At 41.6% G+C, this 24,810-nt stretch overlaps 1 protein-coding gene across 1 annotated transcript in view; it reads right to left on the bottom strand.

Moving 5' to 3' along the window:
- The window catches only part of DNAAF9 (dynein axonemal assembly factor 9), a 78,278-nt gene extending 56,348 nt beyond the window's left edge, over positions 1–21,930 (bottom strand). The window contains exons 1-5 of the mRNA XM_054202775.1: positions 21,806–21,930; positions 11,532–11,611; positions 5,180–5,299; positions 4,240–4,364; positions 594–690 (exon numbers count right to left, since the gene is read on the bottom strand). Of these exons, the coding sequence (XP_054058750.1) occupies positions 594–690; positions 4,240–4,364; positions 5,180–5,299; positions 11,532–11,611; positions 21,806–21,891 (508 nt within the window). The 5' untranslated portion in view covers positions 21,892–21,930. The remainder of the gene's footprint in view (positions 1–593; positions 691–4,239; positions 4,365–5,179; positions 5,300–11,531; positions 11,612–21,805) is intronic.
- Positions 21,931–24,810: the final 2,880 nt, after the last annotated feature.

Below are 24,810 nucleotides of genomic sequence, written 5' to 3' on the forward strand. Positions count from 1 at the left end.
ACTTACATGGTTCAAAAATAGAAAGTTATTTGCCTTTTTTTATTGTTCGCCTCTCACCTACTGTACTATGGATCAAAAACTCCTTATGCTCATGCTGCACAGTGAAGAACATGCACTGCATTGCTTTTGCATTATTCACTGTTGGGGATATTGCAAAGTACACTTCACTGAACAATGTAAGATTACACTGTTCAGGCTGCAAGGCTGGCTACAGATCATAACAGGAAGTCATACAGTCCAGTTTTTTCAGTGCTAAAAAAGGAAACTTGCGTAACGAAACATTTATTCTTTCCTTACATAAAGAAGTATTTATCTGGAGCTCTCATCTGAACAGAGAACTTCTGTAGCAGCAGAACACACTTCTCTGAATGCAAATTATTTCTTTGCCTCACGCTGCGAGCATTCACCCTTCAGATGAAGACTAAGGGCTTACATTTTTCAGAAAGAAACCAAACTCAATTAAAAAGAGGCTAAAAGAAAACTATTGACATATTAATCCGTATTTTTTACCAAAGGCAATCTTCATTCCCTGAACTGCATGCCTTGCACGCTGCAAAACACTTACACTATAAGCATAAAACAAGCTAACCTACCTTGGCAGCTGTATGGAATACCAATGCGACTACAATCTCGAACCATGTCTACAAAGCTGGAAATTTTGAATTCCTCTGCAGCTTCTTCATCTTCATACTGAAAGAAATCATTTAAAATAAAATTTGATTAGGCATGCCTAATTTGATGGTTAGTTTTGCACTAAAGGGAATACGTATTGTACTGCTTTAATTCCATGGCAAATGTCACTTCACATAATCCACTAAAATACTACCTACAGGTTCCAGAAGTTGAAGAACCTCTTTAGCCTCTATATTTTAGAAACTCCATCATGGCAGGGATGTATTCAAGCCAATGGAAATTGTTCTTTAAAATTAAAACTTCAGAGCAAGGTTTTTAATAAGGTTATACGAAGGCATAAATGTATATTTTATTTTCAGCTTTCAGTGAAGTCTCTCAACATCATCTACTAGACTCTGGACAATTTTAAACAATAAAAGATACTTTGAGAATACCAACTGACGTGCCACAAAAACTTGCCACTGAGAAAAAAAAATAAAAAATTACCAGCTTGACAACACTAAACTGGGAAAGCAGACCGACAAGATATGCCTTAGGTCACAGAACAAGCATTAAGAACTGACTGCTGTCTGAGGGAGAGGTATATGTAGGAAAAGGAAGAGGAAAGAAGAGGAGACACCACCATGCAACACTATCTTGCTGTTTCATGCTACTAGCAGACTGCAGTTGTCTGAAGACTTCAGCAGACTGAAGGGGTGAAGAACAAATATCACACATGGCTCAGGGAAGCATAAAAACTAGACTGAAGAAAGAAATCACACAAAAATCATTTCTATAAACAGAACAAAAAACCTAGAAATGCTCTCTGATTTCTATCTGAAAAGGTACAGTTTAGCAGCAAGTTTGACACCAAAAGGCCTAGCCCCACTGGATACTTCAAGAGTCACTTGCTTTTTGGAGCAAGATCAGAAGGCGATAGTGTTTTGTCTACTACTTTTTCTTTTTTTTTTTTTTTTTAAACATACACTGCTCTGAACTTAATATTAAGGTAAATTACATAATTATGAACTTTTTCTATATAGCTTTTGTGAGCCTCAGGGTACACCCAAAAAATTTATTTTAAGAACAAGTTCTTTTAAGACAAGCCTGAATTTAAGATGCAGCCCAAGTTCCTCTATGATGCATTCTTTCTTCAATCTCAGGAAGCCAGATCAAAGTTTCAGCTCAAAGCCAAGCCCCAAACAACTGCCAGTTTCTCAAGACTTAAAAAGCCATTAGAATAAGAGCTCGGGTTTTGGCAGAGTGCTAAAGGCTTGCTCACTATCTGCTATTGCAAATATAAATGCAGCCCGTTCCATAAACAGTACAGTCATGACACCCAGAAAGCTTATACAGTATGCATAAAATTTCAGTACTTTATCTTATTTGGCCATTTTGAAAATGGGCGTTCTTTAATAATATGGTTTTTCTTCCAATAACTAGGATATTCACTTAAATTCTTATGACCTAGTTAAAGACAAGTAGGAAGGAACAAAGGAGAGGCTATAGGTTTTGCCAGATTCACCAAGAGCTTCACAGAGTCAGCCACAGCATTGCTTGCTTTATTTCTAAAACTCTTGAGCTTTTTTGGTTTCATTTTTACAAAAGCAAACAAAAGTTATTTCTATCACTGAAAAAAAAAAATTGCTTAAAAGCCACTGCAGGCAATCCTCCTGTAAACAGGATGCACTTAAAGCCTGACACAGCAACAGTTTTTGATTTCTCTTTCAGAAGTAATCTAGGAAACTGGCAATTCTTATACATTAGAAAATGCATCGCTTAGCTCATTCACATGAAACAGCAATGGAGTAAACTTTGTATTTTCAGCTTCAGAAATCAGACTTTTCCATTCACTTCCACAAATAGCAAGGCATATGGTTTACCCTTCTAGTTACATCCCTATTTCAAGCCAGTACTGTGTGATTAAGGTTACTACTTACCATGATAAATCATATAAAAGGCCATAAGCGGATGGAGCTTAAAATTCAATAGCTGAGATTGCAGTTGTGCTAGCAATAGTGTTAAGAACTACTCCCTTCTTCATTCCAAAATGCATGTGTGTTTATCACCATCAGGTATGCTTCAAGATTTGCCCTTTCAGTAGGGATTTTGGCAACAGAAAAACTTTATGAAGCCAGGCTTTAGATTTTGCTACAGCACGCTTTCACCTGTATCTCCAACTGTTTACATCTTAACAAGAAGTAATTATCCCCCTCCATGCAGCACTCATGGAACTGTATCTAGAACACTACACCCAGTTTTGGGACCTACGTGCAAGAACAACATTAACAACCTGGAGCAAGTTCAGTGGAGGGCCACCATGACGATCTGTGGGTTGGAGCACTTGTCCTACAAGGAGAGACCCAGGCTTGTTCAGGCTGGACCTCAGAGCTGCCTTCCAACACCCGCAAAAACACTACTGAGATGGTGAAGCCAGGCTCTTCGCAGTGGTCTGCTGTTGCAGGATGCATGACAAGGGGCATGATTTAAAACAAGAGAGGTTCAGATTGGATAAAAGGCAACACTTTTTCACTATTAGGAGAGTCAAGAAATGGAAAGAAGTTCTGCAGTCATCATCCTTGGACACTTTCAACATCCAACTGCAAAAAAACTCGAGTAACCTGATCTGATCTCAACACTGACCCTGCCCTAAGAAGGAAGTTGGACAAGACAATCTCCAGAGCTCCCTTCTAACCTAAATTATTTCATAAGTCTGTGATCTAAACTATCAAACAGACAGATGAAAACACAATCAATCTATCATAAGCCCCACTGCTTTCAAGCTGGAAACTCAAGGGAACAAAAGGTTCCCTTCTCTCCCTGACCTCCCCATTCATTCTTCCACCAGCTTCACCCATTGACATTGCAAACTCCTAACCCACTCCCTTCAGATTTCAGTATAATTCTAATCTAGAAAAGGAACTACACAGAACTGAACAGGGGAGGAAGCTTCCCATGATGGCACTTAGGAAGAAGCATTTCCAGCTTCAACTGGAATAAAAACACTTTTATTCTACACATAGACAAACTATTTTCATTTTTTACTCCTCTAACAGTACTCTACTATGATTAACATAGTTTTTTTAAGAATACCTTGATTCTAAATGCAAGATGAAACTCACATGGTCCAATGAAAGTGAGGTTAATAGTTCTTGAAAGGAAGAGTTGAAAGTTGAAATGAAAATACATAATACAGTTTCTTGATTTTAAATGGCTTACTAAGCACATCTTTTCTAATATTCTAAAAATATTGGCAAACAACGCATTAAAACACTGCTTTGTTAGCCAATAAAGCTATCATTGGAAATCGCAGTCTTGACTGTGGTACTTGATTCAGATTCTGCATTTCTCACAACCCACATGTTCTTTCTCATTAAAAGACCATTGACTCATGTCAAAACAATAGTAATTAGAGCAATTCATCTTCACGCTCCAACAAATACAAAGTATTAAAAACATATTCTTCTTGCACACATTAGAAAAATTGTTAATACCCATATACATGCAGATCACTCCCCTGCTGAGCATGAAAAAGAAAAAAAAAGATCTCTGGAAGGAATGTTAAAAAAGTTCCACTTTGAATATCAGTTCATTAGCAATTCTTATCGGCATTCATTTTCCACTTACCTCATTTTCAGTTAGACAGTGAAAATGCAAGTTCTTCCAGTATGCCACGTACGGCAAAAGATGATTATAATTCACAGGGTTACAGTACAGATGGACACTGTCAGCTTTTATTAATATGATTATATCTGCAACAAGCAGAATAAATATTATTCCAGCATCAACACTCCATGCACAGAACTATATGGGCACAAAAAAAACCTCACAGAAACTGAACAGAAAATACTTTTCCTATAATGTACCTCATTAAAAGAAAATTGTTCCACTTCTTTAAAAAAAGAGAACGAAACAGTTGGCAGTCATATACAGTTCCAAGTACAATAGTACTTCTTACTGTTCCAAACAATTGTGGGTTTATTCTGAAGTCTTGCACAGAACTTGCATCAGCCAGTCCTTTGAAAAGCCAAGAGTGTCAGTGATGAGTCCTTACAGAGCCCTTACAAAACTGTAAACTATAGTTGCTCTTGCCTGATATTGCATGAGAAGGTTGCTCCAACTAAAAACCAGCACTACAGCCTATGGGGTAGATATTCAAAGTTTTGTGCAAATAAGGGAATAATAATCTATGATCATGGTGACCGGCCACCTTTCAAATATTACAAAAGCGAGTTAATATATTGAAGTAAAAAAGAGTTCAAGTATTTTAGAACTCCAGAGGTGTGATCACACAATAATCGTTAACGCATGTACATACATACCATGACTGAACTAGGACTTCTCATAACAGGATTTATTTGTCTAGGTTTAGAACACCTTGGGGAATGTATGGAGAGGGGACATGTTTAAAAACAAGAGTTCTTCAGCAGCATTTTTAAGAATAGGTTTTCACACGTAATACACAATTAGAGATTTACTGACTTTTTTTTTTTTGAGGTATGCCCCTTTTTCCACTCAACTCCCTCCAGAAAGACTGAAGAATAGGTAAAAATGCTGAGTATCTTACCATCAAGAACTTCTTCAGGAAACCCAGTTCTTTCAAAGTCATTGTTGTTCTGGTTATACAAGCCAAAAAGCAGATAGTTTGCCAGTTCCCTGCAACCTTCATTGTATCGACTATCTATTCCTGCAAAAGCAAAACCACATATGAAGTGTTATGTACCCTAACACTGTACACCTGAAAAGTTTGTTTTCTTCCCTAATAAGAAAATTTTAAAACAGAAGTATTAATTCAGCTCCCTCACACAGTTAGTGGGCACTTATGCCTGTTGAACATACTAGGAAAATGGGGTAGTGAACAAGGAGTTTTTGCAAGTTCATTGCCACATCCTGACATTCCACTCTTAATCTAAATCCACAGGCATTGCTTGAAAAAAATTAAATGAGTCTAGTTTTCTGCAGTGCTCTGCATCAACACAAGTTCAATTTTATCTAGTAATTCAAACTTAAACATCTGTCTGTATGCAGTATGCATTCTAATTAATACGTTCTTGAATGAAGCTTCCTAACAAACTAATCCTGTGACCTAAATCTCCTGCTTTAGAATACATGATTAAACATTATCTTATCAGTATTATAGTGCAATCCCTGAGTCACCAGAAAGCCAGTGCAGACTTCTAACGAATCGTGCAAAGATATTCTGACAAAACATATGGTATACAAACAGCTTCCAAGGAAAGCCTTTTCTGTTCCTTGGGAAAATAAAATTTAAAAAATTGAAGATATGGAGCACGAAGAGATATAAGATTCATACAAGAAATACAGGCCACAGATTTAGGAAATGTTTTCATCTCACAGTCACAGTTCCTAATTCTACTGTAATAAATCAGGTTTTCTCCACAAGTAAACTATGCACAAAACAACATCCTTGACATCATACTTGATAGAGGTCACTGGTCCCAACTGCTTCAAAATTTCTCATAAACACTAACATCAAGTTTTCCTACCAAGTTATATTAGGATACAATTGGATGGTTGCCAACAAATGAATATTTGTTACCACTGTCCAAAGGAAAGATCAGTACACTGATAATATAACAACACGGCCTGGATGTCTGGGTTTCAGGACTTGCATCGGAAATCAAACTCCTCAAGAGTAACCTGAATGTACCAGAAATTGGAATAAATCCTAGGTTCTCCTAATTATGTCCCCTTTTTTTATGCTATGATTCAGCTTTAAAGTGCTAACCCGACGCCGCGTTTGCATCCAGCTACTGAATCCCACATCTTAATAAACTCCCTCGTTTGTGCAGCAATTGGCCTTTGGAGAATTCACATGTATTTCAAGATATTTGGTTTAAGCCTACAGAAGAGAAACAATCACCTTAAATCGTGCTGAAGCTATGAACCTCTGTTATACTGCTCCCCACTCAAGGCTTCATGGTTATCAGCACCAATAACATGCTGTAGCACTGCATTCCTTGAACTGTGTTGGGCAAGGGGGAAGCTGCATCACATCTGCCCCAGCTTTCTCAGTCCTCAAAAATCTTTCCAGCCACTATCTTTGAATCCTCTGCTATCTAGCTTCTGGCACTGATCTCACATTCGTATACATATATGTCCTTGCAGCATGCTCTTTTTAAAAGAAGTCACAATTCTATGTGTCAGGAGGCATTCCTTGACAAAAGAGTCCTAGCAGTCAATCTGTAACTCAGGTCACGGAACTGATAAGACTCAGCTAAAGAATGCTCAGGCCCAGTCACTCATTTTTTCCCCTCTGCTGCAATGCTCTGTCTTTGCTATGCCAGTAATTTTCTGCATAACCAGACTGCCCTGGATCTGTGAACTCAAGAGAGACAGGGTACAAAAGAGGGAGGAGAGGGAGAACACACTGTTTATATTATATTTCCAGCCCCATGAAAGCAGGTATACCAATGTAATCTAGAATACTGGTGCCAAAGCCCCTGTCTCCAGGTGGGATTTTAATTACAACCAAGCCTGGAGACTCCCTTCTTCCAGTAAGCAACTGTCCCATTGTTCTAGGGAACTCCATTTAAATGTATCAGTCTCCTTGAAATCAGCTATAGCCTTAGAAAGCTAGCACATATAATGTCCTAAGGATAATGTTTTACTGATTACTTGCCTAACTGAAGCAACTTCTGAAGGCAATCAGATGAGCAATAATCTAGCATAAAGGAGGAGTTAGGATAGTCCCTTTCAGTGTCAGCAAACAGTTAGATCAGTTGTTCTGCAAGCAGCAAGCAAACATCACCTATCATCTCAAATGTTAATCTAACAAGGCACCCTCAACTACAGGCCAAACACCATGGATGAAAGCAGCCATGGCATTTGTACTTTTTCCTATCAGGCTCATTGCCAGGGTCTCCAAAACCTAGACAGCCAAAGCAGCGTGCTCAGGCTAACAGAAGCAGAAAAAAGAACAGATGATTGTAAAGTCTGGAAGATCAGAACAAAAACGAGGAATTGTCCTCATTAAAAAAAAAAAGTTAAGATGTCACCATCACTTGAAAAGTTTGAGGTTTTATCTGGGTGCACCAGCTCTTCAGGCTTGAAGCATCTTGAAGAGGATATCTTCAAAGCTGAACACCAAAACCCTGCTTTTTTGTTAATGACAGAAGAAGGGGAACAGAAGACAAAAAGATGTTACCAAGAGGGGCAGCTGATAAGCTTAGCTTTTATAACAGAGGACATGGGTGAATTTATTGCTCACAGAATGCTAAGAGGCTAGCAGGGAAGGCATTAGCTTACCAGGAAATCATTAACTCTACAGAATATTTGGGGTTTGTGGTTTGTTTTTTTGTTGGTGGTTTTGGGGGGCGTTTTAAGTACCCAGTACAGAAAGAATCTTCCATACTGAGGCTTTAATACTATTCTACAGAAACATATGGAGTTAAATGAACGGCTATAGTTAGTGGAAAATAAACAGGAAATGAAACAATGACAGAGATAAGATACCTCCAGAAAGCGTATTAGGAGTCCTCAACAGAACAATGGGAAAGGCTATTAATTAGGAAACCCCCACGCCTGTCTCCAGCTGAGCTGGGAGTTTAGTAACTCCCAGCCTGTTCCAAACTCATCACAAGGGTGTAGTTAGACAATGGCTCAGGCTAACAGCTCACTGCTGCCCAAGGAGCCATTCCTGCTCCTCCTTCTCCTGCAGTCAGTGCTCATACAACCTCTCAAGTGAGCTGATTCAGTTCGCGAAACCAACAGAAAAACTAGTCTGGCCAAATACAGAGGTGGAAAAAAAAGTTTTTTTAAAAAAATGTGTTTGCTCTGTAAGAACAACCAGGTGCAAGATATCAACCAACCACCAGCATGGTGGGGAGGAAACAAAGGAAAGGTAAGAGGAATAGTCTAGGGCAGGCTGAGATGCTCCTTTTGTGCTGCAAAAAGCATTCAGCTCAGCCATCTCTCATATCTGTGATTTCATGGTTGCTAAGCTGAAATAAACATAGCCTACAGGTAAAAAAAGTCCTGCTTTGTCCCAGCTATGCATTTCTGACACACCCTTAAGTATTAGGCCAAAGAATAGTTGTTCCATAACACATTGAATGGCCATGTGAGCTCCAGGGACACCAGGGAGGTAGCAAGAAGGTGAGGCTGGAGAGAACGGACAAGATCACCTTCAGACAGCTGCCCAAAACCATCATGAAGTTGTGGAACCACCATCTAAGAGAAGTAGCACAATAATCATTAAAATAGTCTCCACTGGGAAAGGGAATGGGATGAATGATCAGTCCAATGTACTGAACGCTGGTCAAGTTTCTCCCACATCCAAAGAGCGAGAGCTCTACGTAGGATGGATATAAAAACTAAGGTAAAATAAACTTAAAAGATTTACTGGCACAGCCTCTGAAGTATTCCTATCCTCTTCAGGGAGGATAAAAAGTGTCAAAGTCTGTAAAAATTTAGCTTAGCTCTGCTGAACAGTGAAATGGTTTGATCTATGATCAGAACAGCTACAACCACAATCATATTTATAGATAAAACATACTGAAACTAAATAAAAATCCTCGGAAATCATATCAAATTAATGGTGAGCTGAAAATCTCTGTTGAAAGGTAAGATGCAAGAAACACCACTGTTAAAAACATAGTTTAGAGTATAATTCAGGTAGTTTGATATATTGTTTTCTTAGCAACACACTCCAGCTGAGACATCACAGCTTTTTAAAGATGTCTGACATGCCAATCTCCAAATTTCTTCTTCCTGCCTGTTGTGATGTCTCTTCTCCCTGGCAAAGAATGCAGGAATGCTACCATTTAACCACTTCAAAATAAGATGACAGGATTCTTTTTAAAAAAAATCAGCTGTAACTACATTTAAACAATTGTATCAATAATTGGTCAGTTCTCATCTCTCTTTGGAATATTACAATGCTGTTTTTAATTTCAGTATAAATATTAACCTACTTGAAGTGAAGATATGAAAGTTTATATTGTTATCTCACAGCCCAGTATGTAAAATTAAAGTTGCAGTGATGAAAATGCATTAACTCTAGGGAATTAAAGACAGCCAAGTGAAATATAACATGCACTGACTGTAAAAAAACGCATAGTTGTAAGAATATCTGCTTTCCAAACAAGTCAACAGGACTCAAAATGTAAGACTACACATTTTTTGTCATCTGAACCTTGTATCTGAAGACAGATTTAATGCACTTATAACAGAGTGACATGCCTGCTTAATCAGAAGTTATGCAAGAAATTCGGCAGGCTAAATTGAACAGGTCGGATTAGAGACAACAACAGTCCCATTGTGGGCGCTGAAAGAGATTAGTGCAAAGCACAAGTCTAATAAGAAAACACGCTCCCTATATTTCCGTAACAGAAATGCTTATTTATTAAAAGGTATGGTCTTATGCATGGACTTAAATACTCCACATTACACTGAGGATTACACAAAGCAATTCCTTTTGCCTGTAATGCTTTCCCTAAAGCTATATAATGTTTTGAGTGACTATTCTTTGCTTGGGACTTACTGCAGCTTCAGAGTTAACAATAGCCAAGAAATACTACAGTGTCAATGGCGAGATGACACAACTTGACATATTTTATGAAATTAGACTAGCATCAAAACCAAAAACCAAATACTTCATCCTGTACGATTAAGCTTCATTCAAAGGTTGACAAAGTCACCTTATAGACCTCCCAGCTGTAAAGTTACTACTTAGCCAAAGACTTACTAAACTCTTACCCTAGAGCATGTGGGGTAGGAAGACTCATGTTATACAGTTAGCAATGACCAAAAGAAAACCAGGTTATACACATTTTAAACTTTTTTGTGATTCAGTAAATGAGCTTCTTCAAGTTTTCTTGCGTCACCATTAAAAAAAAAAAAAAAAACAAAAAACAAAAAACCAAAAGAAGCAGGCTGTTGTAGCATTTCTTAATGCAAGCCTGTTACTACACATAGCTTCTTTAGGGGTACAGCAGATGTCTCCATCTTTAACTGCAATACATTATTTAAATAATCACTCCTTAGTCCTACTCTCTAAGGAATTTCAATCATTGGTCCTGACTTTTTCCTTTAGTACCTTAATGCTGATTATATAATAAAAAACAAGAGTCAATGTTACAGAAATAGTAAAGCAGTACAAAAAACTTTCCTACAGCATACTTGCACGCACAGCTTTATATCTTACCATCCTTTTCTCCCAACCCCAGAAAAAATAAAGCACTGAAACCACGTGCTGTTTATATGCCACCACTTAGCTTGTAATGCTTCACGGATTTCTCATGTGACTCTAAATGCATTTTGAATTACTTCTCCTGAGGCAAGACCTCCCTTCCCCTAAATTCAGGTTTTATTAATTCTGTCAGTTTTCTGATTATTCCCCCATGGCATCTCTTACAAGCCAAGCTTGTCTCAATCACCCCCCTCCATAGCTCTGCGTATTGTGATCCCTAACCTTGGTGCTCTTCTGCTCTTCTCCACTCCCTTAACCTCAGCACCTTCTAATCCCTTCCACTTCCCCACCTCCACTGGGAAACCAGCTGCAACACACATGCCTTCAGCCTTGAGCTTTTATGCCAAGCACCAGCTAGAAAACAAACACTGCCTAGACAGCTGAATGTTTACTCCAAATAGATATGGATTAAATTCTCTCCATCTTTCCTTGAATTGGGACATTAACAAATATTCTCTTTTCCCTCTAGTCACTGAATTTACATAAGGCTTGCAAGAATGTTGATATTATTTCTATTGTAGTAAGTTTGCCTGAAATTAGTAAATAGGCTTAAGAATTATTTACAGAGAAAAATGTGTAACAATCAAACAGCTGTCCATTCACTGAGAAACAACACTGGGGCTTGGGGCAGGAAGGAGATGATCCTCACCTTTCTGCAACTCATGGTATCTTTATTAGTACAATAAGAACAAAAGGTAAAACTAACCTAAAATGCAAAGGATTCCATCAGGTTGAGATTTGCTGCTCTGTGTCAGGATACTCTGAATGTTTCGAAGGCGGCTGCAGCTGCAAAACAAACAGAATTCATCCTTAAGGTCAGTGTTTTGAATTGCTCAAATTTGGTAGGCTAAAGATTCAACCTAGCTATTTTTCTTCTTTATTATATAAATTAAGTGGATACAGTTCAACTTGGGTATCTTTTGTTTGAAATACATTTAGACCTCATATCAAACCCCAGATTACTTTTGTCCACTAAAAGATTAAGTACATAGCCCTGAGAGAAGACAAGAACCCCTAACCATCCATTCTAACCAAACTAATAACTAATAATAATAACTAATAATAACAATTCTAATAACCTCTAGCAGAAATTTCTGTTCAAGTTTCCGCTCAGCAAGCCAGCAACACTTCTTTCTCTACAAGAGAAGGTGAGAGCAAAGCAACATGAGGCAGGTGACGCCCAGGTAGAAAGCTGACAACGGAAGGGACTGCAGTAGCTCCTGCACCACAAGAGGAGTTTGCAAAAGATGGAGTTTGAGCACCTCCAGCACCATCAGACCGCTTCCATCCTGTGTAACTACATAATACAGACACATCCCAGACCTCGTACAAATGCAAGTGTAGGAGAGAAAGGGTGAAGGCACAGAGAACCGTCTCCACTCACAAACATGCAGGGTCTCTTCCACATCCTCAGTTACTAAAATATCAGTGTCATGCTACCCACGGTGTCCCAGTAATGCTTTTGCTTCCCAGTATCGTGAAGACTCAAAGGGGTCACCCTGTCATTACTACAAGCACATACACAAGCAGGAACACAGAACTGAGGGAACTTTCAGTCAGAAAAGATAAAGCAATTTTAGTGAGTGCTCCAAGACAGACACTCCTGACCAGGAGGTCTTGTCTTATAATTTACGCTTCAGGTACTCCAGTTCTTCCTTGCATCTGGCATTGCTCTATATAATTTTAGCTGGTCCATAACGGGAAAACATATAGCCAATACTCTCATTTGGCATAACAAAAGCTGAACTCCAGAAAAATGTCACTTTTTAAGAAAGATTTTTTTCTGCAAGACAAATTAACAAACTGAATGTACACTAGTGGGTTTCCAGTCCGAAAGTAAACCACGGCTCAAAACAACTCTAAGTGAATAATACTTAAAGCAAACAACAAAAGCAGGAACTTTTTCCCCTCCATACCCAAAGAAATATCTAGATCATTTTCATAAGGTGCATAAGGTGTAAGGTGTATTAAAACTATGATTTCTTTCTAAAATGAACAATAAGGGAAAATTATAGACCTGACGTATAATCTTTGATAATCTACACTAAAAAGAAATTCAACAATACCAAATCTTGCCAAGATTTTAATAACAAAAATTAATTATTATATAAATTTTAACTTACTTAACCAATATGCATCTTTAAGCCAGGCACAAAATTCATCTACAGTAGTCACAAAGAGAGCAACATAATTTGTGCTTGCAGGCAACATTTTATGAGCTTGTTTTAATACAGATAGAAGGCAAGACATTTCACTGCTGATATTACTGAATGTGTTTTCTTGTTCATAGTCTTGTTTATATAACTATGAGCGGTTCAGCTCTAGGAAACAAATGTCTCTTACAGCAACACTGCAACAGAGCTAAACTTATGATTTGTTCAGATAAACAAGAATTCCTATTTTCATAGTTACATAAGCCAAGTAAAAAGCAAATAGATCTTTTCAGTAATCCTACAATTATCATGCTATACTTAGTCTGAAAGACGGAACGAACATGAGAGATTTACATCATAGCTAATCTAAGTGCAATTTGAACATTCACAATAGAAGACAGACAACATTTGAAGACACTTTGATAGGAAGTACAAAATCAATGCAAAATACTCCAGTTTTATTTTTTCCCAATTTTAAGCTGCCTATTTGAGGTCTGAATCCCTCAATTATTCTTTTTTCCTAAAATTTTCCAATCCATATTATAGACTGCACCATATCACAGTCCACTGTATGGATTAATAGATATTTTGATGCACCATGAGATACGGAAACAGAAATTAAAGCCACTGATGACAGCAAAAAGACACCTAATCAGGTACTATCAGATGTTGTTGCCAATGTAGGTGATGCTATGAAGTCCATAAAATAAACATTGAACTTTATGCTGCACATTTTAGCAACTTTAATTATTAGTTTGTTGAAACAACCTAAAACTGAATCTCACAGCTATCCAATCTTAAAGATTTTGCATCTTATTCTGAAAGATTTTCATCCCACTGTTAAACCGGACCCAGACTAGCTAGGTGAGAGATGATCCACTACGGCAAGTTACACAGTGCTCATATTTTTATACTTCCCACGTTAGAAGATCAAAAGTAGAAAAAACCCACTAGACTCTTCACTATGGGTACAAACAAATTTGACTTATTTAATTTGCTAGTATGCAAACAAGCCTACAGTTATTTAAGGACCAGCTGCAGGCAAGTAGAATTGCTAGAGCCTCTGTAAAATGCAAGAAAATGGAAGCAACTTTATGTACAAACAAAGCCTGCATGAAAACAAAAACGCTTCCCTTGCTTCCCAAGGCTATTTGAAGGACAGATTGAGGACTGTAAGAAAGCATGCCCAAGGACTTCCGCAGTGACGCAATAAGCAGCTTCCAAACTCACTCTTACTAAAACATTTACCATATCAGAGGATGCAGCTTCTTGCTTCTGCTCAGAGTGAGAAAAGAAACTGTCATCAGAAAAAAATATTATGAATGCTTCCAGTCTGAAGACACAAGAGGTAGATTCTCATAAAACTCTCAGAAACAAGATGCAAAAATCCCCCTACTACTTGTGTTCAACTTTTACTCTCAAGGCAAATTTAAGTAATTCCCCAGCCAAAGACAGGTTTGTCTGGAGTGTAAAACATTTTTAAAACCTTTTATGCATTATAAACACAGCATGAATATATACCTTGATTTTGCTATCAATCTCCCCCCCCCCATACAGATCACTTTTAAAGAAAAGAACGGTTAGAACTAAATTTGTCAAAGAACAAGTACGGAAACGCATAAGCAAATTGTGGGGGAAAATACACCCATTTATTATAAAATATTACTATATGATACAGGGTAAGTTACTCCTAAAATCTTTAAATTTTAACTTCACACTAACAACTTTGACAAAAGGGAAACCTGATCAAATACATTTATCACCTGAAAAGAAAAATTAGCATAATGAGCCTGTGCTTCAGGACCAGAGCAGAGCAAAGGAAAATACACGATGTTTTTGTCTTGGACTCTGTGAAAGCACTTTTTATGTGTTCAAGTAACTTTGGGGCGGGGGGGTGGGGGTGGCGAGGAATTGGAGGAGGAAAGTACTTGCATGTCTGTTCTGGGTTTGGTATTTTTTTTCCCCCCTCAAGTTTTGATTTAAGGTTAGGAATTTTACTCTCCTAGAATTAGCTTCAGTATCTTTCACGAATGTTATAACTTTGGTGGATCCTTAAAAGATAAAAAGTTCTCAGATTAAGCCGCTACAAAACTTTTGCCAAGTAAAGCTGAATGTCAGTGCTACATTCCCTTCAGGAGACACTCCTGACATAAAAGGAAAAAGCGCAGGGCAAACTATATGTTCATTACTTCATGAGATGTATGACCATAAAAGTGTTTACATCGATCTTAATATTAAACAGCCTTCAACAGAATATTTTTTCTTGCCTCGTTTAAATAAATAGTTTCTATGAAAGAAATCTTAGGAAAACTCACACAGAAGTATTTTCAACGACATTTCAACTGTGTATAAATCATTACATTCAAAGGCTGACATTAAAAACAGAAGACTTCTGTGTCTGAAGAACAACCTTATTCAGAAATACTGAAGAGAATAATTAGAATTCTTAATACATGCTTTTAAACAATACAGGCTAAACTCTGTATAAAGCCAGAGAAAAAAAAAATGGCATTTTCTTGCATTTCACATTAAACAGTCAGCTGACAAAAACAAAGAAAGCGTCCTGGGAACAAAATTCCACTACTTTTCCCATCTCCAAAACAAGCACCCTATCAAGGATACTGACTTTCTAATCTTTTTCATTTTACCACAGTAACAGAATTTCAAACAGAAACAACGAAGAACGATCTCCACACAATGGTGTAACCCTTTGGGCTTCAGGATGCTCTCCTGGAAGATGTGGCTCTGGATCCACCCACATATGTAACTACAACTAAATTTTACAGTAGCTTGATCATGAAAAATCAGCATTAGGTGTGTTCAAAAACAGTTACATGAAGCCCTTCTGAGGAAACCCCAAATTCCTGGAATTCTATGAGATTCGGAGAAGATGTGAGCTGCAAGCTACTTAAACTAGGTCTATTCCAACCACATCTGAGAGAACCAGAGACAACTAGGCTGCTTTAGAAGTGGTAAGGAGTTGAAGTAGGTGAAGTGAGAATTTTTCCAACATGCAGTTTTGAACAGAAGATGTGATTTCCACATTGGTTTAAGCCCACGATGCTGCAAGGGGCTGCCTGGCTGTTCTCACTGCCTTTGTATCTGCACTAACAATCTTCAAGCCATGTGTCAAGTCAGATCGGCTTACAGATCCAAACAAACTCTAGGCCAGGAATAAAAAAAAAAAAAAAAAAAAGCAAGCTTTCAAACATCAGCAAGCTGCTCTGACTGCTGATGAAAGCGGGTCAGAAGGCAAAGCCACATTTTGGGGCAGCATCTGGCAATAAAGCATGCTTAGGCCAATTAAGAAACTATACATTGAGGTACTTGATATTCTGCTAATCTTGGACTAGATCCAAGCCAAAAAAAAAAAAAGAGGAAGATAATTGACAATCATTAACTTCTAAGAATTAGTGCTCATCTGTTCACATGTCTTCATACTAATTATGCAAAGTACTTTGCTTTACAACAGTCTAGCCTGTCACAACTTAGTAACAGACACGGCGCTGCAAGCCATATATGTTGGAAAAAAAAGAGAATATTAACAACTGTGCCTTTCTCAACAGAAAGAACAAATGTGTTTTTTAAACAATGACACACAGTATTTTAATTCCCATTTTATTTATGTTTCCACAACGTGTTACTTTTTTCTGCATCCCTTGTTGCTATCTGAATTTATTCTATGCCCAAGCTTGCTGTCGTAATCCAGTGGTACCAATGCAGCAACAATATTAGCCTTGATCCCTGATTGATTCCCAATTGATTCTCACAGGCTGGTTTAACCATTGTCTGGGATGGCCACAGCTGTGGTTAACATGCAATTCAGCTGACAAAGGATGTGATTTCACTGTGTTGAGTATGTTTTTCTTCATATTGGCAGATGTTATGCTCCTCCCCCACAAAGGCTAGGCAGTCTTAAAAACCCACACGTGGTAAAGCTTTGATAGATAGCAGCGAACAAGGGGAAAAATCTGAGACACCCCTGGCAAGCTTGTGCAAATCCTCACATTAACAAGGTTCATCTTCCAGGAATGGCTTGAATAGATTCATGCTGTCTACTTAAGACAGACATTGCCTTTAACATTAAGTACTTGATTTTAAAAAATAAATAAAATGGAAAGATAAAACCATTTATACTTCTTTCCAAATCTCACTTCTTGTTAACTTGCTGCTACTACCATCTGTTTCCACTCTACCCTCAAAAAATCAAGTTTATTTTTTATGGGCCTTTTGTTGACTTCATGATTTCTACCAGAAAGATTATTATTGTCTGCTTATATTAGAGTATGGGATTTCCCTGGATTTCCCATAGCCTGACATTATCACCATCTTAACATATTTGTGAAAACAGAAACCAGAAGTCAGATTGAGTTGAAGACTCTCAGAATTTCATTAATTTCCAAAGTAGTTTATTTGAAATTTACTATCTAGCTTGAACAATAACATGCTCTCTCAGTTTTATTTTTTTCCTTAGCTCAATAAAATAACTCTCTTTTACTGCCTGGCACTCACAAAAGACAATGGCATTCACCCACCTTAGAATACATGACAATTTTCCAGCTATTTTCAAAATTTCTCTACAACGAACATAGGGATGCAGCTTGACTGTAAATAGGAGATCTAGCAACTTTAAAAACACCTGGCATGTTTAGCAACAGTAAGTAGCAAATATTAAAACTGGACATAAAGGCAGAAATTTTAACTCTGTGTGCATTTTACAGGACCAAATTCCTTGCTTCTTGACTTTAACTGGATAGTAATATTTAATTCTGTAATTCAGAGACCTCAAAGCACCCAGAACAGGCAGGAATCTCTCCTTACTAAAAAACATCTGGACTACCTGATACCTTTTGCAATTTACAAGCTCGTTCAGGATCTTGGCACTTCAGCACATCTGAACAGCAGCGCTATATATTAAGGCTGCACATCAATACTCATACTGTTATTTTCTGTAACCACGCTGGACAGTGCAGCACTTCAGCATACTTGTTTACCGTGAGTAACTCGCAGACAGGACCTCAACATCAGCTAATGGGCTGGAAACAAAGTGAAGTTCTTCCATGGGTACAATCAAATGACAGGTTGCCCATCACCTATACACACGTACGTGCCAGTTACATCTGCAGCCTTGACGCATCCTCTGTTTAACAGATTGATTTACAAACACCAGCTCTGTATTTTCATTGCATCATGTTATCAAGGATGGCAGCTATTCCCCCCCCAAAAAACACTATCACCTGAGAAAATGGCAATATTTGAAGAAGTAGGAAAGACTAGCAGCTGCAGGGTAACTATTCTGCCATCAGTCAATTTCTGATCAGAAGGACAAGGCAAGTGTCTAGCACTTCAGCAAAAATCAGAAGTTAAGCTGAAGTGCCTTAAGACTAAATTTACTTTCAGAGCCCATTACTGGACCACAACCACCACAACCACGTGGCCAGAAAGCATGAAGCCACATGCTTTGCCATCAGTTCAAGCTAAATGATCGCAAAGGGGTACCTTCGGCTGAAGCTCCCCAGGCAGCCGAGTTAATGCAATAGCTCTGCTCCTCTCCTTGGCAACTTTTCCTTCCCCAGCATCACTTCTACCTTCCTATTCCTATCAACCATATAGTCCCACATCCCTTTTAACTTTGGCTGCAGCCTAGAACTCAACAGACCCTAAGCCATCGTACTTCCCTATTCAAGGAGTGGGGGTTGTTTCTCTCTTTTTTTTCCCCTCCAGTACTTCAGCAAGTTAAATTAGCACTCTGGTTGCACAGCTAAAACACAGTGCATTCCTTAAAAAAATTTTGGTCAAACTGTGCTATTACAAAATCCTGAACCTCAGCATAATTACATAAGGAACACACAGATACCAATTGTTAATCTTTCAACACAGATATGTCCCCTGCTAAAACTGGTTGGGAAACTACAACTCATTCGTCCCTGCACCGCCATGTCCCCAAACACCCCACTGACTGCTCCTCTGAAGCTGTAGGAAAAAAGCCACATACATAACCACTATGCGATTAAAGCCAGAATGGTTTAGAGGACGATAATATTAAGGCATATAGGCAAAGACAACATAAAAATGAACCCAAGTACTCATTTTGCATTTCCCCACACAGACACCTAATGAGAACGAATCTGTACTATGCTACAAACACGGGTAATTAATAACAAGGATTTGCCTACTCTATTTTACATAAAGGTAATGCAAAATCAGGTAGATCCAGCGCCCTACCAAATAGAACAAATTTACATTGATTTTAGATGGTGATATTTAAGCAAAGCATTCAATAGAAATTTTGTTCAGAAATGCATGTATTCTTAAGGGAAACACTCATTTGCCACTAAACACAGACATATGAAACATGACATCATCTTCTAAAAAGGCATACCCTTTTTTGGGCAATACTCATCTCTTAGTTAAGGGCTTTCTTTTTTTTATTTACAAAACCATTCTTTACTTCCTTTTGTTGTTACAACCCTAGGGTCTCTGCAGTAAACACCAGCTCCCAACACACCATACAGCAAACCAAAACTCTGAAGTATGTGGAAGAACTCCAAGAATTATCTCTGGATGTTTCTCTATTCTTTATATAGTCTTAAGAATTTTTCCATTCCTGTTTGGGACTCGGGGGCAGGGGAAGGAGGGTAACAGATTGTGGGGGGTTTTTAAGTTATTTTTATTAACTGCCTGGTATCTGCTGACTGCTTAGGAAATTTATTGCAAACACTGGCCTCCCTGCCTCCATCTGGCCTGAAAAAAAAAAAAAAAAAACTGCACAAGAACAAATGTTGAGGAGGAAAAAAATTAACAAATGACATGCCTCCTACGAACATGCCAAATTACAGATGCTGTCTGGATCTCCCAGTGGAGCTCAAAAGCTTGCAGATGTTCACATAGAGTCTGAATGTTCTCATGACAACTTTAAAACAGGATCTCAGATTACAAAAATCACTCATAAAGAGAGAGACTTGAGTGGAAACCATTTTCTCTTTCAGCTTTTTTTTTTTTTTACCATCTTGGTATTTTGTTACTGATCATGAATTTTAGGTCCTTTCCAGCTATAAACAAATATTAAGCTCTTTCTAAACAAGTAAGATTAATTTATTAAGTGAAAAAAAAGTTATTTGAAAGGGTCGCTTTTTCTTCCCTCTTATGATCAATTCAATTTCTAACTGCAGGCAGAGAGGGAACACAATCATCACAGAACAGCCATGTTCATGTATTTCAAGCAAACAGAACAGCCTCCATTTCTCTCACAGTGCAGAATTTCTCATTTCACAGCATATGGTCTGAAAAGTGAAAATGCTTTTATTCCTTTCTTGTACAAAATATAAAAAACTTTTTTTAAAAAAAATTGCAAATCTACAGCAAATATAGACCCACTTTAATACCGAGGTAGCTTGGTCAACTGTTTATCTGCAATTTACATGCATTTCTGAAATTTACATGCAATGTCCCAGTTACTCCATTATCTGACTTTACACTGGTGAATACTTCCATCTATTGTGCTATAACTATTGAAAGTACTTCAGTTCCTGGGTTGTTCTTTGTGATATTCAGACATTTCAGATAATACACTGTAGCTTAACATACACACCGGTGCACCTCAATTCTTTAAAAGGAAATAGAGCTCCAGCAACCCAACGATACCTGAGCTGACATCCGAGCTCCCATAGAACCAACACTATCATCTAACATGTGCCCACGCCCCATCTCGTCGGCTTCTATCCCCCTTTTTTCTGAAGCTCAGGGAATGTTATTGCCTTCACATCCTCAAGCAGTTCTCCACAAGCCACCCAGCAGGTGCCCAGACAAACACACAATCTCCTTTCTCTCTATAATCCCTCATCCTCGCCCAAATCTCTGCTATCCCTACCCTACCTAATTTTGGCTTTCCTACCGTTCCCAAGCTCTTTTTTCCCTACTTCCAAGGTAGCCTCACATCCATCCCCACCCAAACCAGAACCAGGCTTAGCTCCCTGCAGTAACACTGCCCCAAGCCCCCTCTCTCCAGACCAGCCCCTCTCCATGGTCCCCAAACCTCTCTTTTTGTCCCCCAATCCATCGCAGCCTCCCACACACCCTCCTCCAGTGGGATTCAGGATTCACCAATCCCTACACCCACAAAGTCAAGTCAGGCCTCTGCCTGCCATCCCATCGGGGCCATCAACACTTCTCTCCCAGTAGCCACCTGCAAAATTAGCCACCCCCCATGAAGCTCCATCCCTTCTGCCTGTAGCCCCAGCCCCTCAAACGCTGCTCCTAATGCTCCAGCCCCCCATAACCACCCCAACCTTAATGACTCCTAATCCCCTGGTAATATCCTCCAAAACTCCTTAATGCCCCCTGAACACCCCAAAACCTCTCCTTAACGTCCCCAACCCCTCTATTCTAGCCTACCCCAGCACCTCCAAAGCCCCTAGCCCCTCCCATCCTTCCCACCAGCCCACCCCAACTCCCTTAACATCCTATTTTCTCCCCAGTCACCACCTTCAGCGCCCACAGCTCTCAATTTCTCCCCCACCAAACTCCTCAAAGCCCCCAACCCCTCCCCATCAGCTCCCCGAAAACCCCGGCATCGCCCCCCTCAGTACCCTTAATACCCCAGCCCCAGTCCATACAGCCCCTCCAATGCCCCCAGCCCCCCTTCACACCCCTGGTTCCTCAGTTTCCCCCTCAGCACCCGGCCCGGCCCCACCCCACCAGCCCCCTCAGAGCAGCCCAAAGCCCGGCCCGGCCCGGCCCCTCCCTGTCAGCTCCTCAGCGTCCCCCCCCCGCACCCTCAAAGCCCTCCCCCGGCAGCCTCCCCCCCTCCTCGTCCGCCGCCCGTTACCTGACGAAGGCCTCGGCGGCCCGGAGACGGCGGGGCGAGGGTCGTGGGGGCGGCAGGAGGAGCGCGGAGCGGCCGCACAGCGCCATGACGACGGCGATGCAGCAGCGGGAGGAGGGAGCCGGCGGCACTGCGGTCCCTGCGCCCCGCCCCGCCCCGCCCCGCCTCGCCCCGCCCCGCCCCGCGCCGCACGCACCACCGCTCTCCGCGCCGCAGGGGGGGACTCCGAGGCACTGCCGCGGCGCTGCCCGTGCTCTCCGCCTTCCCGGCCGCGCAGGATGCCGCCCGACCCTCTTGTCCCCTCACACGGAGCGGGGCCAGGAAGGCATCTACCGCCGACCACAGCTGGGCGCAAACACAGCGCGGTGCACGGCTGGCAACCCCCTCCGCGAGGCATGGGCTCGTCCAACTCTTGCTCCGCTCTGTGCACACGCCCCCGGCGCAGCGGCTCCTTCCACCACCTCCCCCCCACCCAGCCGCTCATGGGCGCGTCCAACCCCCACCACAGCCCCCCGGCGCCGCCGTGGCGTGGGCTCGTCCGACCCCCGGGAGCCCCACGGGACCGTGTGACAGGGAGCCCCCGGAGCCCCGCGGGGCGATGCGATGCGATGCGACGCGACACGGACTCCTCGGACCCCCCTCCCCCGCCACGGAGCCCCGCGGGATCGTGTGACACGGAGCCCCGCGGGGCGATGTGACAAGGACCCCTCCCGGACCCCAGCCCGCCGCGCCTCGCGGGACGGTGTGACACGGACCCCCACGGAGCCTCCGGAGCCCCGCGGGACGATGTGCCCTGGCTCCCGCGAAGCGTTGTTCCCCCCCAAACGCCCTACACCACGTGGACATGCCCGGCCCCCCATGGCCCCCAGGCATTACACCCCCCACGTAAACCCTTCCCCAATTGCCCTTCGCCGCACCGCCGGGCCCCAAAACCACGGTAGCCCCGTTCACGCATCCCTCTGGGGCGAGTCACCAGAACCTCAGCTATCTCCCATCGCCCCCCTCTAGTTACACACCGCACCACACACACCCCCCAAATACCCCGTCTTTCTACCCAGCAGTACATCACCCCAGTCTGTGCCGACCGTGTCCTGGTACCAGCACAACTGCCCTATGGACACCTTTTATTTGCCTACACCAGAAATTTGGGGTGCGAGGAGTGCAGAGCCCCCCCCCCCCCCCCCAAACAGAGACAAGTTTCGCCTCTTCCATCCTGCCCTGTCCTGCCCAGCTCGGAGGTGCCAGCCTCGCCACAGGCTCTGGACTTCCACCTCCCACCTTCCCCAGTCTTTCCCACTCCAGTGTTACTGCGTCTTTCCGCCATCCCCATGGGCCTGCCGTGTTGCATTATTACAAAAAATAAAACAAGCCAGCACACCTGGCTTCCAGTACCGTGATGCAGAAGCAGGGATTTTAGGTCCCCCACACAAACACCTCCAAGTATCTATAATTAAAGGACTGAGGTCAACACGATGCGGGGAAGGATCTGGAGCCGGGGTTTAATGAACCGTGCAGGGGCACATGGCTTGAAACCACGCATCCCCCAGCTGCGGAGAACACATCCTTCTCCTCCTGCATCCTCCTGCCTCGTCAGCATAGCCCAGGAGGACAGGAAAACTGCCCCACGGCATGACGAGCGGTTGAGTAAGCATTAAGGAAACCCGAAATTGCTGTCCCCACTCTCATCCCCCCACGTGGTGCTTTCCCCCCAGAAAGCCCAACATTAATCTGTGATGGCTGAGCTCTCGGCACCCGTTGCCATCCCCGTTAATCACCCTGGCTCCTCATCCCTGGTGGAGAATGAGATAAGACTGCTTGTCTGCATCTTATTTTAATTACGCTAGTATTTGCCAAGAGCAGCAAAAAGCCCTAAATCTGCAGCCTTTGGGTGTGATGGAGACACGGGCTGCTAAAAGCAAACACCTTTTTGCTTTGCAATGGACCTCAATGCAAACGGGGATACATGGGGAGCGATGGAGGGCTCTGCGCACCTCCCACACCTTGCTCTTCACTCAGTTCAGGTGAGAACATGTTCCAAAATGTAATTTCTTTTTTTCCTCCAAAACCAAATTGGACTTTGCTCACGGCTGCGGAGCAAAGAAGACAAAATAAATATGCTGGGCCATGACCCAGCTGCCCCAGGGCAACCAGGAAGCATTTTCACTGGCCTCACCAATAAAGCTCAGATGGGTTCGATGTACAGATGTCTCTTAGCCGCAGGTTACACCACCCAGCCCCATCCCATGTGCTGATGGGAAGTCGGCACCATGTCGATCCCAAGCTCTCCCTATTTTTTGAGCACCCTGGACGTCCTTTGAAATGAATTTGCTTAGGCAACATCAGCAGTGGGAAGTGAAGCACCAAAATGAAAAGCAGGCACCTTTGGTGTTTCTCAGTATTGCTAAAAACCCTTGGATTCTCTCCAGAAAGCCCCGAAAATGCGTCCCTCCTGCCTCTCTTGCTCTATGCTGAATGGGGCAATCTCCTGCAGACTCCTGATGGTTGACCCTGTCCTAGTCCGTGGACCATCAGCCTCTGAAAGGCTTTCCCGGGCTCCCTCCACATCCGTTGCTCACGTAGGGAAGGGGACGTGTCCTAAGAGCTTGTCCCAGCTGTCCTTTCCCTGCAACAAGCACGGTCCTTAACATTTGGGTGGTGTGTTGGCTCCTTCCATCTTCTCCTTGGCATGCAACCAAGAGCCTGGTGGCCATGACCCATGGTGAGAGAGGAAAGGAGAGGGGAAAGGGATCTTCTTAGGACAGATGTAAGTGCAATTTTGCCCCCAAGGCTCTTCTTTCAGCCAACAAGGGAAGACATTTTACGCCACTGGTGCATTGATCGAGAGAGGAAGATTTTCCCTTAGTTGAGGAGGACCGGGTCAGAGACCACTTGGCCAAGCTGGACATTCATAAATCCATGGGCCCTGACGGGATGCACCCACGAGTGCTGAGAGAGCTGGCAGACATTATCGCTAGACCACTCTCCATTGTCTTTGCAAGGTCATGGGG

Source organism: Rissa tridactyla, chromosome 5, assembly GCF_028500815.1.
Source record: "Rissa tridactyla isolate bRisTri1 chromosome 5, bRisTri1.patW.cur.20221130, whole genome shotgun sequence".
NCBI lineage: Eukaryota > Metazoa > Chordata > Aves > Charadriiformes > Laridae > Rissa > Rissa tridactyla.